At 49.7% G+C, this 16776-nt stretch overlaps 1 protein-coding gene across 2 annotated transcripts in view; it reads left to right on the forward strand.

The window, feature by feature from the left end:
- The first annotated feature begins 8519 nt into the window (after window positions 1–8519).
- Window positions 8520–16776, forward strand: part of JDP2 (Jun dimerization protein 2) — a 38689-nt gene continuing 30432 nt past the window's right edge. The window contains exon 1 of one of the 2 annotated variants that reach the window (XM_057733814.1): window positions 8520–8672. Coding sequence is in view for 1 of the 2 variants with exons in the window: in XM_057733813.1 (XP_057589796.1) it covers window positions 12238–12256 (19 nt within the window). In the remaining variant the exon portion in view is untranslated. Of the gene's footprint in view, window positions 8673–12132; window positions 12257–16776 lie in introns of those variants that run through there. The other variant, XM_057733813.1, reaches the window with a different exon arrangement.

Raw genomic sequence — 16776 nt, forward strand, 5'->3', positions numbered from 1 at the left:
CTTGGGAAGGCTCTTGAGGGGGAGGGCACAAAAATAACAAGCTGGCATTTGAGGAAGTATTGGAAAGGAAAGGCAGGCTTTAAAAAGCAGGAAGGAGAGGATTAGGGAGGTGTATTTAAGAGATAGAGAAACACTGGCGGGAGGCGAAGGTAGGGAAATGCGGGCATAAAACCTGAAAGGGAGCCTGTGAGCCTGGCCGAGACTACCAAAGACGCCTTGTCCGGGGGCTTCCCTCTGCAGGACACGCGGCCTCCCTCAGAGCCCCGTCCTGAGGCCAGCCCCCAGAAGTCTCCTTGTGAGAGCAGTGAGTTCTCATTGTACACGTTTTACCTTCATTGCCCCAGCAGATCCCCCCAGGTTCCGAGTGAGGGGAACTCTTCTGGCTCCTGGGATGAGTTTCTGTGAGCCTGGCCTGGGGACAGGTACAGAGCTGGGAGCTCTCTGGAAGGCACCCTTGGGCCAACTTAGGGCGGTGTGCACAGGAAAGCAGGTGTCAAAACCTGGCCCGGACGGCCTGGAGCTGGAAGAGCTTTCCTATAAGTGAAAATCCCACCCTTCCCCCACCAGACTGGGGCTCACACAACAGCCCAGTCATAGGGCCCCCTTGGCTCCTTCGCACACCTCGCTCTAGCGCACCACCAAAACTGCTGAGTGGGAGAGGAAACGCCGCCTCCCGCAGAAAACCTAGGGGACTTTTTTTTTGCCTTCAATAAACATTTGCTGAAATAACTTTTTATTGGTGGTCGTTTTAAAACACATGGCATAAAAAGAGTCCTGAGAACTATTCGCATCATAACTTTTGTTCAGCTAGATCTGTGTCATCGATGTGAGCCTCGATTTCCTCATCTATAAAATATGGCCCCTTCCTCCCTTTAATAGTCTACGAGTGTGTGCCGGACAAGGCGTGACTGATCATTACATTCTGCTCAGCATCTGTTTGATGAATATTCTTTAAGCGCCAGGAGCCCAGACTGCTTTTGACATTATTGGGGATACAAAAGAAATGGTTTTCTGGCCCCTGCCATCACTTACTTAAGTTTCCATTAAATGCCAACTATAAAGTCAGTATATGGTAGGTGCTACAGGAGTTTTTAAAAATGTAAGATGTCCCTACAACTAAGGTAACCTCGAGCACATTGGGATGACACTACATATATGAAATAAAGAGAAAAAGGTTTTTTAATTAATTTTGGGGGGCTGCGTTGGATCTTCATTGCTGCGTGTGGGCTTTCTCTAGTTGAGGTGAGCGGGGGCTACTCTGCTTCGGTGTACAGGCTTCTCACTGCGGTGGTTTCTCTTGCTGCAGAGCACAGGCTCTAGGTGCACAGGCTTCAGTAGTTGCAGCACACAGGCTTAGTTGCTCCTTGGCATGTGGGATCTTCTCAGACCAGGGATGGAACCCGTGTGCCCTGCGTTGGCAGGCGGATTCTTAACCACTGCACCACCAGGGAAGTTCCAGAAATAAAGAGAAAAGTTTTAAATAGCATATGATTACTGGTAGATGGGCAGGGATGTGCTACTTAAGGCTGGAAGAGGGAGAAGTCACTCTGGGTTTGACAGATCTAAGAAAGCTACCTAGCAGTAGGGCTTGGGTTGGCTAAAACATAATGTTGATGGTGATGATGGTGATGTTGATGGTAAACACAGCCGAATTTATTGAACTCGTAGCATGTGGCAGGTGCTGACAGAGTGCTTTATAAGTATCACATGTAATCTTCACATCAACACTCTAATGGAGGCACCATTATTGTCCCCATTTAGCAGTTGGGGAAACCAAGGTCCAAACATTTTATCTAGGAATCCGACCAATCCATAGGAACACCTTCTAGGTTTGGGGGGACAGGGATTAAGAAGAAAGGCAACAGTGGAGAAGGGTCCTCAATCCTTCTAGAAGCAGCGTTCTGTGGGTGCTAAGTAGAAACATCTTCATAGCATAACGTATACATTTCCGGATTAAACTCCCCCTTTTAAAAATGACTTGAGACCTCTTGAATACATACCCCTATGTTTATAACGTACTTTCCAGATCTGAACAAATACAGTGGACTCACCTCAGATCTTCTCTATGTTACATCTGACTATACTCACAACCCATTTTGGCTTCCATGGCAGTGGGGAAGCCCACGTCTGCGTTAAGGGAGAGGGCATCTGAGGAACCCTGAGGTTCTATTCTGTCTGTGCCTTCCTTTCTGCTACCTTCTGGGGTACTCTGTCTGCCAACTTCTTTGCCTCCTCTTATATCACCAGTTTGTTAATAATCAGCATCTCCTAAGACTGAGTCCTAGGCCAGCTTCTGCTTACTCATTCATTAACTCAAAATTTGTTAATCACCTACTATTTGAAATTTAATATTTCTAACAATCACCTTTAAAGGAGTTTGGTGATTCTACCTACAATCCTGGTGTTAACTTCAGGGAGCACCTGTATGTGGGTGACTTACACAGTGACATCCCCACGTGTACCTTTCATCTTCTCCCAGCTGTTTTCAAGACATATTTTGAAACATCATATTCTGGGAGCAGAATGCATCAGCATTTCCCTAGATCACTCAAGTCCTCATCTCCCCATTTTAACGACTATCATCCGTCTTCCTGGGCCTCTATTCTGTCATCTTTATGGGCAGGGATGGTATCTTCTTTTTGCTTTGCCCCCTCAAATAGGCTGGCACAGAGCAAACATTCAAACAAGGTTGTCTGACTAAATTATTTAAATGACTAACTGAACCTCGAACTGTAAGAAACAGCTCAGTGTAGTTCTATATTTAGTCTCAGGTGGCTGAGTGGCATTTGATGGATGGGGCAAGAATAGTAAGCAGATAAAATTCCACAGTCAGTTCAGCAGTCTTTTATAAGCTTGACTTTGGGCCATTTTATTCATGATTTTTTCAGCCTTCTTTGGTGGTAAGAGGCAGAAAATCCTCAAACTACCTTAGTAAGAAAGAGAAAGCAGATGTATTGACTCCATCACCGTGAAGTCCAAAGACCAATTCAGCATGTTCTCATGGCATGTTAGGTTCAGGAACACAAATGATGATTTCATGGTTGTTCTATCTTTATGTGTCTTGGCTTTCTTTTCCTCTGTGTGTTGATCCCGTTCTCAGTCAGGCTCTTGTCACATGATATGAAAAGTGGCCACCAACAGCCGCAAACTACATCCTTACACTGGTGTTTAAAGGAAAGAAGCTCCCTTCTTCCGTAACATTCATGTATCAAATCTCAGGGAAGACTGCAGTTGGCTCTGTTTGGGTCATGTGCCAATCCCTGAACCAATCACTGTAGCTTTGGAAATGGTCTGCTCTAATTGGCCAACTGAGGCCACACACTCACACTTGGGTGGGGATGATAAGACACCAGGATTGACATCCTTTCAGGGCCTCAGGGAGCGAGAGAATAGTGGTTTTCCAAAGAAAGGAATGCTGAGGAGAGCAACATACCTCCACTACACTCCCCTCTTCTAATCCCAGGCCCTGCATTTTAACTAGAGAATTATGTTAGGAGATGGGCTTTCTCCAGAGATGGGTGCCGATTTATTATTAAGCCTTTAGGCATGTTGCCCGTTGTTTTATGAGTCTCATTGGTGGTTACTGGAAGAGAAGCAGTTCTGTTCCCAACTCAAATTTTCTTCTCAAATACGTCAGCCATGAATATATATACGTACCTCCATATGGGAAATTAAAAAAAATTTAAACCAGACCACTCTTCAAAATCGCTACCGTGTAACTTCTCCTATCCTTATGAAGAGAGTGGAAGGCTAATTTCTCCTGGTCTCTCCTGGTAGATATTTGATTGAGTGAGGGAAAAGTAGGAGGAAGAAACTATCATAAACAGGTCTCTGTAATTTGCAGACTGTATAACAGCTAGTCTCAACTTCTTGTTTGATTTTATGACACCATCCTGCCCTTCACCTAAGAATTCTCTATGGCATTTTTTTTAATTAGCAAATTTTAAAAACCCTGTTTTTGAAAAATTTGTGATAGCCCCATGGATCACCGGAACACTGAAAGACTGATATTGAGATTGGCTTTGTTTATACCAGAAGCTGTAAAATCAAATACCCCCAGACGCTAGGCAGGCCATGTAAATGCCCTGGCAGGCTGGGTGGAAACTATGTCAAACTGGGTGTTTAAGTCCCACCCAAGGGGGGAGCTTCGAATGGGCTGCAGCCCATCGTTGCCATTAGGGAGTGCACGATGCGGCAAATGTTAACTGTTCACTAATACATAGTTCCCTTCTCCTCCTGATGTGTAGGAGAACTGAACTTCTCTGCCTCTTTGAAATTAAGAATGGCCATGTACAGACTTCCCAGGTGGCACAGTGGTTAAGAATCCGCCTGCCAATGCAGGGGACACTGGTTTGATCCCTGCTCTGGCAATATCCCACATGCTGTGGAACAACTAAGCCCGTGTGCCACAACTACTGAGGCTGTGTGCCTAGAGCCCGTGCTCTAGGCGCACCTCAATGAAAAGAAGCTACTGCAATGAGAAGCCTGCGCATCGCAAGGAAGAGTAGCTCCCGCTTGATGCAACTAGAGAAAGCCTGCATGCAGCAACAAAGGCCCAACATAGCCAATACATACATACATACACACATACATACATACATAAGAGAATGGCAATGTGACTTGTTTTGGCCGATGAGATGTAAGCTAAAGTGATAAATGTTACTCCAGGAAGAAATATTTAACTGCTGGTGCATGGCCCTCTCTACCTCTCTCTCTTTCTGTGCCATCCTGACCAGGGATACACTTGCTGATGTGGAGATGCCGTACTGAGATATCACCTGCAGGACAGCTGCCCTGTACAGTCACCTCAATCCACAGTTGTCTTGTGCAGATGAGAAATAACCCCTTATAGTGTTAAGCCACTGAAGTTTGGAGGATGTTTGCTACTGCAGCATAACCTGTCCTAAACTTTTTTTTTTGAGGGAGAATCTAGTCCTTTTTTTTTTTTTTAGGAAATAATTTTTAAATTTTATATTGGAGTGTAGTTGATTAACAATGTTTGTTTCAGGTGTACAGAAAAATGATTCAGTTACATACATGTATATATACACATATACGTGTATCTATTCTTTTGCAAATTGTTTTCCCATTTAGGTTGTTACATAATATTGAGCAGAGTTCCCTGTGCTATACAGTAGGTCCTTGTTGGTTATCCATTTTAAATATAGCAGTGTGTTCATGTCAATCCCAAACTCTCTAACTGTCCATCCCCCCCAACTGTAAGTTTGTTCTCTAAGTCTGTGAGTCTTTTTCTTCAACTGACTATTAAATGTTACCTGACTTTGATGTTTTTCAGGAGAACAGAAGTCTAGATTTTTGTGTGAAATCTTCAACAAGTTAAAAAAAAATTTTTTTTAAGGTTGAGCCAGCAAAGCCAAATTCAGCCTGGCAGCTGCTACTCTGCAATTTTTGGTCTACACAGTTTGAGTAGTGAATGGAACAATTAACGAATGATTTTTCTATTGTGCAACAATCCTGTCTGAACTCCTAAAATACTTATAGTTGGTGTCACTTCGTAGCTTTTAGTTACTCTTGGTCTAGCTATTTATTAGTGTTCAAGTTATCCTTCCTAACCAGATGGGAGGTGGGGACAAGTGAGGAATCATGTCTTTAATTTTGTGTATCTCACAGGCAAAAATATAGTTTCAGTAAATCCTAACATAAAGACTAGTTAATTGGTTGTTTACTCAGAACTACCTTTACACGTCCTCCAGTGATACTGGTGTGGGGAATTAATTATTTTACCTGGCCGGTTCACTTTTTCCTGTTTGCAAAGAGGTTGGGATTCATCAATGTCCATTAAGCTTTAAAATAAGTCAGAGACACGAAATCCAGTGTATTAACCAGGACATTTCTAGTTGCAAGTAATAGGAAACCTAAATTCAAACTGCCTCAGGTAAGATATAATTTAAAGTTTCCTATAACTAAAAACTCCAGAGGTAGGGATGATGTCAGGCATGTCTGGATTCAGGAACGCAGACAATGCCATCTGAGCTTGAACTGTCTTCCCCTCCGCTGCTTGGCTACATTCTTCTCTACTCTTCTTTGCATAGCTTCACTCTCCATAGACCCTCTCCACGTGGTAGCTTCGGGCAGTTTCAGGTCCAGCCTCTGTCGGCTTCCCAACCTAGCAGATCCACAAAATTCCTAGTCTCATCAGACTCACTTGGACGTATGGCGATCTCTGAGGAAGCCCATTGGCCAGGGCTGGGTGTATTAATTAGGACTTTTTTCGTTGCAAGTAATAGGAAACCTAAATTTCAACTGCCTTAGGCTGGGTCACTTGTCCATCCCTAAGAGACAGTGGTAGATCAGCTCCAACCAACAAAGCAGGGAGAAGCAGACCAATGTCAACATAAATGGGCTAATTTACGGTCTCTCCCTCCAGCCACTTCCAGGGGCAATGACTATGTAGAGGGGCCTAGTAGGCAGCAATGTGGCTGCAGGTCTTGAAGCTGTGTTTATGTAGCATTCTCTATAGAATTGAAAACTCTCCATATCAAATAATGGAGGAGACCTAATAGATATTATAGGGAGATGGACGGGGCTAAAGACCTCCAAGTTACTCCTTGGTGCCACCCCTGTAGCATATTTAATTTGTGAGTGAAGCAAAGGCCCAGTCGGCCTGCTGGTGGCCCAGCCACACCCAAAGCCGGCCCTGGAGAGGGTTGCTCTAACCACACACACTAATTATTGGTCCCTACACATAGACCAGTGTAGTTTTTCCAAACTCCCAGACGAAGACGCGTCAAGCAACATTGCCCCTGTTCAGTGTTTTCTTCCATATAAATGTCCAGACCTCAGCCTCAAGGGGGAAACAACATCAGGCAGTTTCATAGTACCCAGCTTTGATCTTTATGCTGTAGTAAAGGTGTAGTTGGCCTTTCTGGGGCTAAGAGTCATGTTCTTCCATAAGACTATCAAATTACTTCTCATTTTCCATTGTACCTTCTTTCAGGACCTTACTTTCTTTTTACTTGCTAACTTCAATGCTTCGAGGGAGAGAGCTGACAGTGAAGGGGAAAATGGTCAGCCAATGTCATCAGGAGTTGCTCTGTTTTCTCCTCTATAAGACCAGTCCTCTGGTCCAGAAAGACTTCCCTGCACTGGGACAATAAGGAGACTAGGACCTCGCTGTCCTCACGTTGAAGAGACCTGCTCACTTGCTCCCATCTGTCTCAAGGCTTGTTGTTTCTTTCACTCTTAGCATCTGCACTCCAAGAAGGCATGAACTTTTTCTTTCACTTCCTTTCTTCTATGGGTGATGATCTGACATCACTCTGAGAAGGAGGCTGAAGGTCACTGAGTATAAACACTGTCAGTCCGCTCTGGCTGAGGCAGAAAGGCAGGGGCTTGGCTGAGCAACCAGCAGGTCTGGAGGTAAGAGGTGCAAACCACAATGCCAAGGTCTCGGATGCCACATGTGTACTTGAGGGCTCGGTGTCTCTGTGCCTTTACGTACTGAAGGCACCGTGGAGGACACATTTCCTCTGGAGTCACCCTTAACCATCTGCCACTCTTAGGAGGATGAAAGGTAGGAGTCCAGCTGGCAAGGGAAGTTGTAAAGGGGAAGAAGGCCATTTGGGGTGGGCTGAGGGCTGGGGCTGCTCACACGAGTGTCGGTGAGGGGAAGGGAGAAGTCTGCTGGAGTGTTGTAAAAAGCCCAGGGGTCAAACTGTGCCAGCCACTGGGAAAGGGATGGGGGGGTGTGCTCAGGCTGCAGCTCAAGGAGGGCAGGTGTCTTGCAGTGAACCATTCCAGGGCTTAAGGGCAGCTGTGGTGGCCAGATGGGCTAGTGGGTGGGGGTAGAGGCACCCAAGCGCCTTGGTCCTCTGTTCATCCTTCTGCACAGTAAAATGAAACAGGCTTGCGAGATCATTTCCTCACTCAGGGCTGAAGTGTCCAAGGATGAAAATGTGTTGAAATCCCCTCTCGGTTTGGGAGCATAGAGCTAAGGACGGAGGAAGATGGTTCAACACAGGCTACGTCTGCTTCCAGGGGCTTCTGACTTGTCCCGCCGCCCCCTTCTCATTTCCCTCGGCCCGAGCTGCGTCTCGGGGTGGGAGCCGGGCGGCTGTGCGCCGGGGATGCTCTTACATAAGCGCCCGCCGCGTCCCGCTTCCTCGCGCGCGCCTGCACCGCCGGCTGGGAGAGCCGGGGGCCGCGATGGAGCCGGGGCCGGCGCTGCGCGGCCCGGGCCGCCCCCGCGGGGAGAGGCGCGCGAGGAGCCGCGGGAGGCGGGCGCGAAAGGCGGCGGGGGAGGTGAAGGTCAGTGGGTGTGAAGCGCCGGATCCACACCCCCCTCCTCCCCAGTCCCCTCCTTCCCTTCCTCTCCGTCCCCCTCTGACGTCTGGAGCTGGCAGCTCGGCCGGTTCCGCATTCCCGACCCCTCCCCGCCGCCCAGGGGCCGCTATATAGCCGGGGCTGATGCAACCCGTCCCGCCGCCCGCCACAGCCTGCGGGAAGGACGCTCGGCGGCCGCGACGGGGGGCGCTGGCGGCGGCGGACGCTGCGGCGGCGGCGGGGCTGGCGCCGCGGCGGCTCCCGGGCCGGGACGGGCCTGGGCACCGGGCGGAGCTCGGCGGCCGGGCGGCAGCGGCGCTGAGCGGGCACCGCGCCCGCAGCCGGGCCCCGGCCCCCGGGGCGCCGCCTCCGCCCGCGGCTTCTGCACGGTGGGTGCGCGGGCGCGCGCCGGGGGGCGCCGGGCCGGGCGGGGAGGGGCGCGGCGGCCGCGGGCACCTGGGACGGTCGCCCCCGCGCGGGCGGAGCGCGCCGGGCAGCGCAAGCCGAGCCCCGGGACCCCGCGCTGCCGCGGCGCGCGGCGCTGCAGCCCGGGCCCCTCCCGCCAAGCGCCCGCGAGCCGGAGGCGTCCCTCGGGTTCCCGCCCTGGGACGGGAGGCTCCGTCCGCTCCCGGGGCAGCCCAGGCGCTCTCTCCGTCTTCCTCCCGCGCTCTCCTCCCCCGCCCGTTTGCAGGGAGGTGCTCTCCTCGCGCGGCGGGGAAGGCGGCTGAGTGGGGAGAAAACTGCCAGGGGAGACGAGCAGCGGGCTGGAGATGGATGGGGAAAGGCCAGGGAAAGGCAGGGTGCTGGCGGTGGAGGGATGACAGGGACCTGCTGGCAAGTCGTGCCCGCCCCACCCCCGTGGCAGGGAGGAAGCGCGGCTCCCTGAGGACCTGGAGGAGGGCACTGAGAAGGGCTGGGGCTCTCCATACAATGGAGAGGCCTTCTCCCAGGGCCACTGCTCGGGGATTCCCCCTCTGGGAGGGGGGTCTAGGGGCGGCCGGGTCCCCTTTGGGCTCCCCAAGCTCCCAAGCCGGGTTACATAAGGAAGCAAGCGGGCTCCTCTAGGTAACCAACCCCTCCTCTCCGGCCCAGCGCAGTTTAGACGGCTGCCTTCTGCCCCTCCCCTCGAAGGAGCCTGAGAGGCTGGGCCTTACGGCCTGGACCCCTGACCCTGGGGTTGCAGACCCAGGTTTTGCCTGGGTCAGCCTTGGGGGAGGGGGGACAGGGAGGCCTCCGCTCTTCTGCGGGGATGGATGGGCCATCCCTGCGGCCGGAGCTGGAGAGGCTGGTAGAAGAGAAGCTGACCCCTTGGGTCAGCTGCGTTAGTAAGGTTGCCTGACCCTTGCCCGCCGTGCTGCCCGCCCCCCACTGGCGTCCAGGACATTGGTCTGTGGCCTGACCACATGTGCTCAGGGCAGCTGGGCTCAGGTCTGCCTCTCAAAAAAGGGCTTGCAGACTGTGTGGGTGTGTGTTCCCAGGTTTAAATCTTGGTGGACTCTCCTCAGGGTCTTAGTTTGAGGAACTGTGAGACACTGAAGCTTTGAACCATGCTTGGGTGCCTGCTTGTCCTTTAAGGCCTTGCAATGAAGTGTGTTCACATGTCATCTCCCTGCCCCCCAACCTCCCTTCCCTGAGGGTTTTTAAAAACACCTCCCACTGCTTTCATCTTTTCAGCCAATCTGGCTACAGTTTGGATGGATGCCTTCTCTTCCTTTGCAGGTTTCTAGGGGAGAGTTTAACCAGGTATCAGGTGTGAGCATGGCTCTGATTTTGTATAAACCTGACAACCAGGGAAGAGAAGCAAGATCTATTCTCGTGCCTCTGGCTGGTTAAGGTTTTGCCTTGTTTAAAACAGGGAGGATGGATTTCTCAAAGACTCTTCTGTTCCCCTTCTACTTTGGCTTTGGTTCAGAGTTGCAGGCACCTCCAGAATCTTCCTGAAGAGCTGGGTGCTGTGAGATTTGAAGGGCAGCTGGAAGGCATGGATGTGGAGGCTTCCGACTTATCTCCTGGGTTGGTTGCAGCCACCTCCAAGACGTGTTGATAATTGGTAACAGTGTCCCCTAAGGAAGAATTTGGACAAGGATCTCTCCACTCACTCACCGCCTAGCTTTTGCAGCCACCAGAGTCTGTTGTGGCCTCCCCCACCTGTTTGCAGGATGTGTGGGCATCTTTTCCAGCCTGCAGAACCCTTGGCAGAACCCTGAGAAGGGCTAGGCTCTCCAGGCCTTGTTTGTCATGGGGCTGCTGGTGTTGCAACGGGCTGTCTCTCGTACGAGTGTCTCTGTTTCCAGCTCGGCTCTGGAAGAAAGGGGCCAACGCAGACTCTAGGTTGGCCGGCTCTGTATTCATTCAGCCTCAGCTCAACTTGAGCAATCAGAGCCAGGGCTGAGGGCTAGCTACATTCTTTTCTGCTTTTCTGCTGCAGGATGCAGTTTGCTTTTTTTCCATGTGAATGAATTATGTTGGAAACCGAAATGGGAGGAAGAGAAAAATAGAGTGAGTGTGTATGGGTAAGTGTGTGTGCGTACCTATATAGGCAGGGGGAGAGCAGCGGGCACATTATTTTTCCATTTTCCTTTAATTAAGGCTCTGTGGAGGTGTGTTTGAAAACAGAGGGTCTCCTATGCCTTTGAGGAGGGTGAGAACACTGTTTTGGCTGCGTCCCGGGCCATATGCAGCGTATGGTGGCCAATGAAACCAGGCCTGGCTCGTTCTGTTGCTTGTCTTGGCAGTCGGTTCCATGGCTTGTGTTACCAGCTCTGGAACTTACGGGCTGCCAAGCTCCGTATGCTTGTGTGTGTGTGTGCGTGCGCGCACACATATGTGTGTGTGTGTCCTTGCTCTTGTGTGTGTGTGTGGTTTGGCCTCTCGAAGCTCAGCAGAGACAAATGCCTTAGCGACCCAGGGTTGGAATTTTCAGCCTGTGTTTCTTTACACTGCTTGCTGGCTGTGGGAGGCCAGGCCAGAGCCCACCGTTCTGTTGGGTTTTTTTTTTTTGTCTTTTTTTCTTGCCACAGGCCATGGGATCCCATTTGTGGAGCTCCATGTCCAAAGCTTTAACTGGCCAATGGCATATGTTTTTAAAAAGGGCCAAAGGGTCGGTCACGTGCTGTGTGTGTGTCTGCGTTATGTATCATACTATGAACTCCTGGCACCAAGGAACAGAGATGGGGTGTGGTGGGAAGAGAGTCTAGAAGGCTGGCCCAGTGGCAGTTCTTTCCCAGTTTATACTTGCTCGCTGCTCAGAATAAGGACCCTGGCAGAAATGACTTCCTGTGTATTTATTGAGCACCTATATTAGGCAGGGGAGAAAGTAGTGCTCACAGGCAGGGCTTGTCAAAAGCATTTCCCTGGTCTCCAGGGAAGAACCTTTCTTGGGAAGAGGTTCTAGTTTCTTCTGTGGCTGGGATGGCTATGTGGGGATCATGCCATGTCGGTGGCTTCTCCTGACACCCACCACCTCTTGTTTTTTTTTGAAGATCTGGGAAGCGACCCCTTCTAAGCAGTGCTGGGTTATAGTGGATTGAAAGACACTTTAATGCTGGCCCTCTGCTTCTGGAGATGGGTGTGGAAACCCAGCCAGCTGGGAGTGCCCTGTCACCAGTGATCTCTGTGGTTGTGTTCTGGCCTGCGAGATGGAGCAGGACTTAGGAGAAACCGAGGCAAAGGGCAGGTGCTGGATCTCATTTCCCCACCTTTGTGCCCAGCCTTGATCTGCCACGCGTTGTCTCTATTCTGCAATAACTGCCTGGATGCAGGATGGTCCTGCCTCCTTGAGATTTAGGGTTCAACAGTGGGAGAGCAGGGACTCCTCCGGGCTAGGGGGATCCTCTTCATGGCCATAGGAAAGGGAGATCGGTGTTAGATTGGAACTGGGAACTGTGCAGAAGGGACCTTGAGGGGTCACCAAGCACTAGTATCGCTCCAGGAAGGAAGGCCCTCAAAGCCACAATGACTTCACACTCACCAGGTAGGTGCAGGTGCTGTTCCAGGTACTTCCAAGTATTAACTAATTTAATCTTCTCTTGCAAAGCAAATAATGTTTAGTCCCATTTTGCCCCTGAGAAAAGTGAGGCACAGAGAGATTAGGGAATTTGCCCAAGGTCACACAGCTGGTAGGGGCAGAGCTAGGATTCCCACTCAGATGATCTGGCTCTGGAGTTTCCGCTTTCACCTGCCTCCCTCTCCTGCCTGCAGAGCTGAGCCAGCTATCGGAGATGGTCTTTTGCTGCTTGCCCTTGTTCTCCATCGTGGAGCTTTCTCCATCCTTTTGCTCCCTGCCTCCTGGATCTCCTTTTCTTTTGGAAGCTGGTTGACCGGCATCATTTCAGATTCCAGAAGAGAGGTCATCCCAGATGATGCCTTAGCTCCAAGAACAGATTTGGTGTTTAATGCTTCAAGATTCATGATAGTTAGGACTATGCTCTGTGATGACTGGTCTGGCACCTTTCTGCCCTCTCTGCTTCACAGCGCTTGCCATGGACTTCTGCCCTCCACATCTTCCTCCTGGGAATCTTCCCAGGCTCCAGCTCCCAAGACCTCCCACCTGCTCTTGTTGACTTCAGTTGCAGCTACCTGCTCTTGACTTCCAACCCCACTAGGGCTCCTGGGGCCTAACCCTATGAACTCCTTTGCTTCTTGAGCGGCCCTCACTCACCTCCACTTTCTTTTAGCACCAAGCCTTGCAGCCGTAGGCTGTCTGCACTCATTTGCACACCCATGCCTGACGCCAGCCCAGGCCAGCCGTTTGCCTGGAGGGGAGCTAAACTTCTCAGAGAGATTTAGAGCCCAGGGATTGTAGAGCCTTCCTTCACCTTTTTTTCCCTATGGACAGAACGTTCATGATACAGATCTTAACTTTCTCTTAACCTGTCTTAAAAAAAAAAATCTGTCTTTGCCATTCTGGATGAAGATGCCAATTACTGGGCACTTTCTAATAAGAACAGCCTTTTATAAGTTTGACCTATCAAAGCAAGACTATTGTTTATTTATAGATACTCCTATTAAAGAATATGATCATATCTTACAGATTTACATACAGTAAACAAGAGAAGAAAATAAAAGGGAAAAACTTGTTACCTCTTGGCTGACATGACTTATCTTAATACCTCCCAATAGAGCCCGTTTTCTGGACTTGAAGTGTTTTGTGGCTTTTTTTCTACTTGTACAAGGCAGCACTCCAAACTATGTGCCTACAAGTTCCTGAGGAAGTCAGGATAGAGAGATATAGAAATCAGATCTTTTCTTTAGGTTCTTTTCCTTTGGATCCACCTGGTCCCAGTTTCTTTCAAGCTGGCTTTTAGGGAGCTGCATCAAATTACCCAAAATCTTAGGCTCAACAACAGCTTAGGGTCCGCTGTGACCTCCAGAATGCTTTCTGTCTTATTCATGCCTCGCTTGTCCGTGTCATCTTGGATCTGCACATCACCCAGTTTTTCTTCATTGGCTAGTTTCCAAGTTGTTCCTGGTCAATGTCCTGAATTGCCAAAGTCTTTTTTTTTTTTTTAGCTTTTTATTGGAATATAATTGCTTTACACTGTTGTGCCAGTTTCTGCTGTACACCAAAGTGAATCAGCTGTATTTATACATATATCCCCATATCCCTTCCCTCCCATGACTCCCTCCCCATGCCCCACCCCTGGCCCTATCCCACCCCTCTAAGTCCTCACCCATCCTCAAGTTGATCTCCCTGTGTTATATAGCAGCTTCCCACTAGCTATCTGTTTTACATTTGGTAGTGTATATATGTCAGTGCTACTCTCTGACTTCATCCCAGCTTCCCCTTCACCCTCCACCCCATGTCCTCAAGTCCGTTCTCTACATCTGCATCTTTATTCTTGCCCTGTCACTGGGTTCATCAGTACCATTTTTTTAGATCCCATATATATGAGTTAGCATACGGTATTTGTTTTTCTCTTCCTGGCTTACTTCACTCTGTATGACAGACTCTAGGTCCCTCCACCTCACTATAAATATCTCAATTTCATTCCTTTTTATTAGGCCTGTCTTATGAGACACAGGCGCTATTTGCCAATGTGGGTCTTCTGCCAGTGTATAGTGTTTGCGCTTTATTTATGCATCCCAGTTACTAATGGAGACATGGAGGGTGTTTATCTTCTTTATGGACCTTAGGGCCCCAAAGGGAAAAGACTCCGGGTTCTTCCCTTAAAACTTTTAGAGTGTAGTTCTCCTTTTCTCACTAAATTGTTTCCGTATGGAACAACCAGTTTGGGAGATGATTTCACCTCTTGTCATCTTTCCTTTGTCTTCCTTAAAGTGGGTAAATTCCTCCTGACTATTATTGGTTCCCTGCCCCCCCCCCCCTTTTGGATAGATCCCTCCATCACATCAAATTATTTTATTTTTCAAATCACCAAAGTTGCCTTTCAGCCTTGGCTCCTCAGCCAGCGCCTTCCAGTTAATGGGGATCCAATTATGAAAGGCAGCTGCTCTAGCTCCTCCATCTTCTGCCCCCTACCCCGGAGCCGTTTAGGATGACTTCTCGCTGGTGAATGTCAGCTGTTGTGGTTGTCTCCTAGGAATGGCATGTGTTAAGGACTTTGTGGTTTGTATCTGAGCAGTTAGGGGCGCCCTTGAGGGGAAAGGCAGGAGAGGGGGATTTTTGGCTTCTGCAAAGGAAACCCTGCTGTCTGATCCCCCGAGTGAGGCTTGTCATTGGGGTGGGTTAGCAGGAGAGCAGGAATGGCAAGAATTCATGGGGCTACTGCCCCCAGGGGGTACTCCCTGTGGCTGGGGGGGTTCTCACAGTAGCAGGGAACTCATTATATTTTGGGATCGTTTGTTAGTGTCTCATTTATACCATGTGTATGAAAATAAACAGAAGCTGCAAGCTGAGCCTATCATTCCCGGAACAGAGTGGGGTCTGGCTTCCATCTCCTGAGAGGGCTTAGGCGAGGAAACATACAGAAGCCTCTGGAGGATTTTTCTTGGGGTCTACTGTGGGAATGAATAATCTGGAGGTGGATAATGAGTATATACACTTCCAGAGACAGATCTTTACCCTACTCACTGAATTTTGCTCCGCCATGGATTTATCATTCATTCATTCATTCAACAAGTATTTATTATCCTTTCTGTGCCAGAAATGATTCATTACTCACCCCTTGAAATCACCCCTCCACTTGCTAAGTGGCCACATGGCTCATTTTGCCACACTTGAATGGGTCCTTACAGTATAGGGAGGTCCTGGGGCTTCTGGCCAAAGAGGGGATTTTGCACTATATTTTTGCTTTGCTCCATACCCGAGGTGTGGTGCCTCCCTCCCCTGTTAGGGGCTTGTGTCCAGTTGAAGCCCCAGACATAGCACGTTTTCATGCTTCTCCTCTCCTGTCCATTTTGACTAGCTCCGTTAAACATCCTTCCTGGGGTTGCTGACTCCTTGTAGCATCAGTTCAGGTCTAGAAGGGGGAGTTTTGTAGGGTTTTTTCCCTCTTCTGAGGAGATATGCATTTCCTTTGTCAGTTTGGCTAGGTAGCCTGAAATCACCCCCTTTCTGCCTGCAAAATACCCACATGGCTGGGCCCAGGCATCATTTTGCCACACAGGAGTGAGTCCTTATACTGGCCCCTTTCTTATTCTCCCTGGAGGAGTCCTGGGGAGACATGCAGCGCATCCACCATGGCCTGGAGCAGCCTCCTGGCGTGGCAGCCTGCAGCCCTCTCTGCATTGCAGGCCTGGCTCCAGAGGGTGGAGGGTGTGACTTTCTCACTGAACCTGGACTCCAGTCCAGCTCATGCTTAGGGAGAGTCACAGCACATGGACCAACCACATATAAGAGGTCCCAGGGGCCGTTTCTTCTATGTCTGGACTCCCACCGAGCCTGCCATGCAGTTATGCAGGGAACTTCCCAAACCTGGTTGGCCATGGGAGGCAGAGTAGAGGGTCCTATGTGCAAGAGAATGATCCTTTACTGAAAATCCACCATTAGAAGGTCATTCCTCCTGCATTAACATTTCTTGGACCACAGGAGGGAAAACAAAAAGGGCGGGGTGAGAAAGCTTTGGTTCTAAAATCCAGGGACCAGGAGTCCAGCTGTGTCCGTCTATAGCTGTGTGACCTTGGGCAAGTCATTTAACATCTCTGAGCTTCAGTTTCCTCACGTACAAAATGAGGATGTGGTTTAGATGAGCACAGGGCCTCCTCCAGCTCTAAGAGTATAACTTGATATGAATGAGTCTCAGATCCTTTTCTGAGATGGCCCAGGGGACACTGGGTGCTAAGGAAGGGGAGAAAGGATGTGGGGTGGGGAGGAGGGGCTGAGGGGCCAGGTGTGGGAGGTAGAGCAGGTAGAGCACAGATGAAAGAGCCTGGGGCACCGAGCGTAAACTTGGGTGCAAGGCGGGGAGCTGTGTGCAGATGCCTTCGTGGCAGATGTGGTGGGTGCGGAGGGTGAAATGGCAGGTCGGCTGTCTGCTCACAGGCACCTTTCTTTTTTTTTCTCCTCTCTCTCTGTTTTAAACTTTTTAGTGT

This window comes from Hippopotamus amphibius, chromosome 4, assembly GCF_030028045.1.
Source record: "Hippopotamus amphibius kiboko isolate mHipAmp2 chromosome 4, mHipAmp2.hap2, whole genome shotgun sequence".
Classification (NCBI taxonomy): domain Eukaryota; kingdom Metazoa; phylum Chordata; class Mammalia; order Artiodactyla; family Hippopotamidae; genus Hippopotamus; species Hippopotamus amphibius.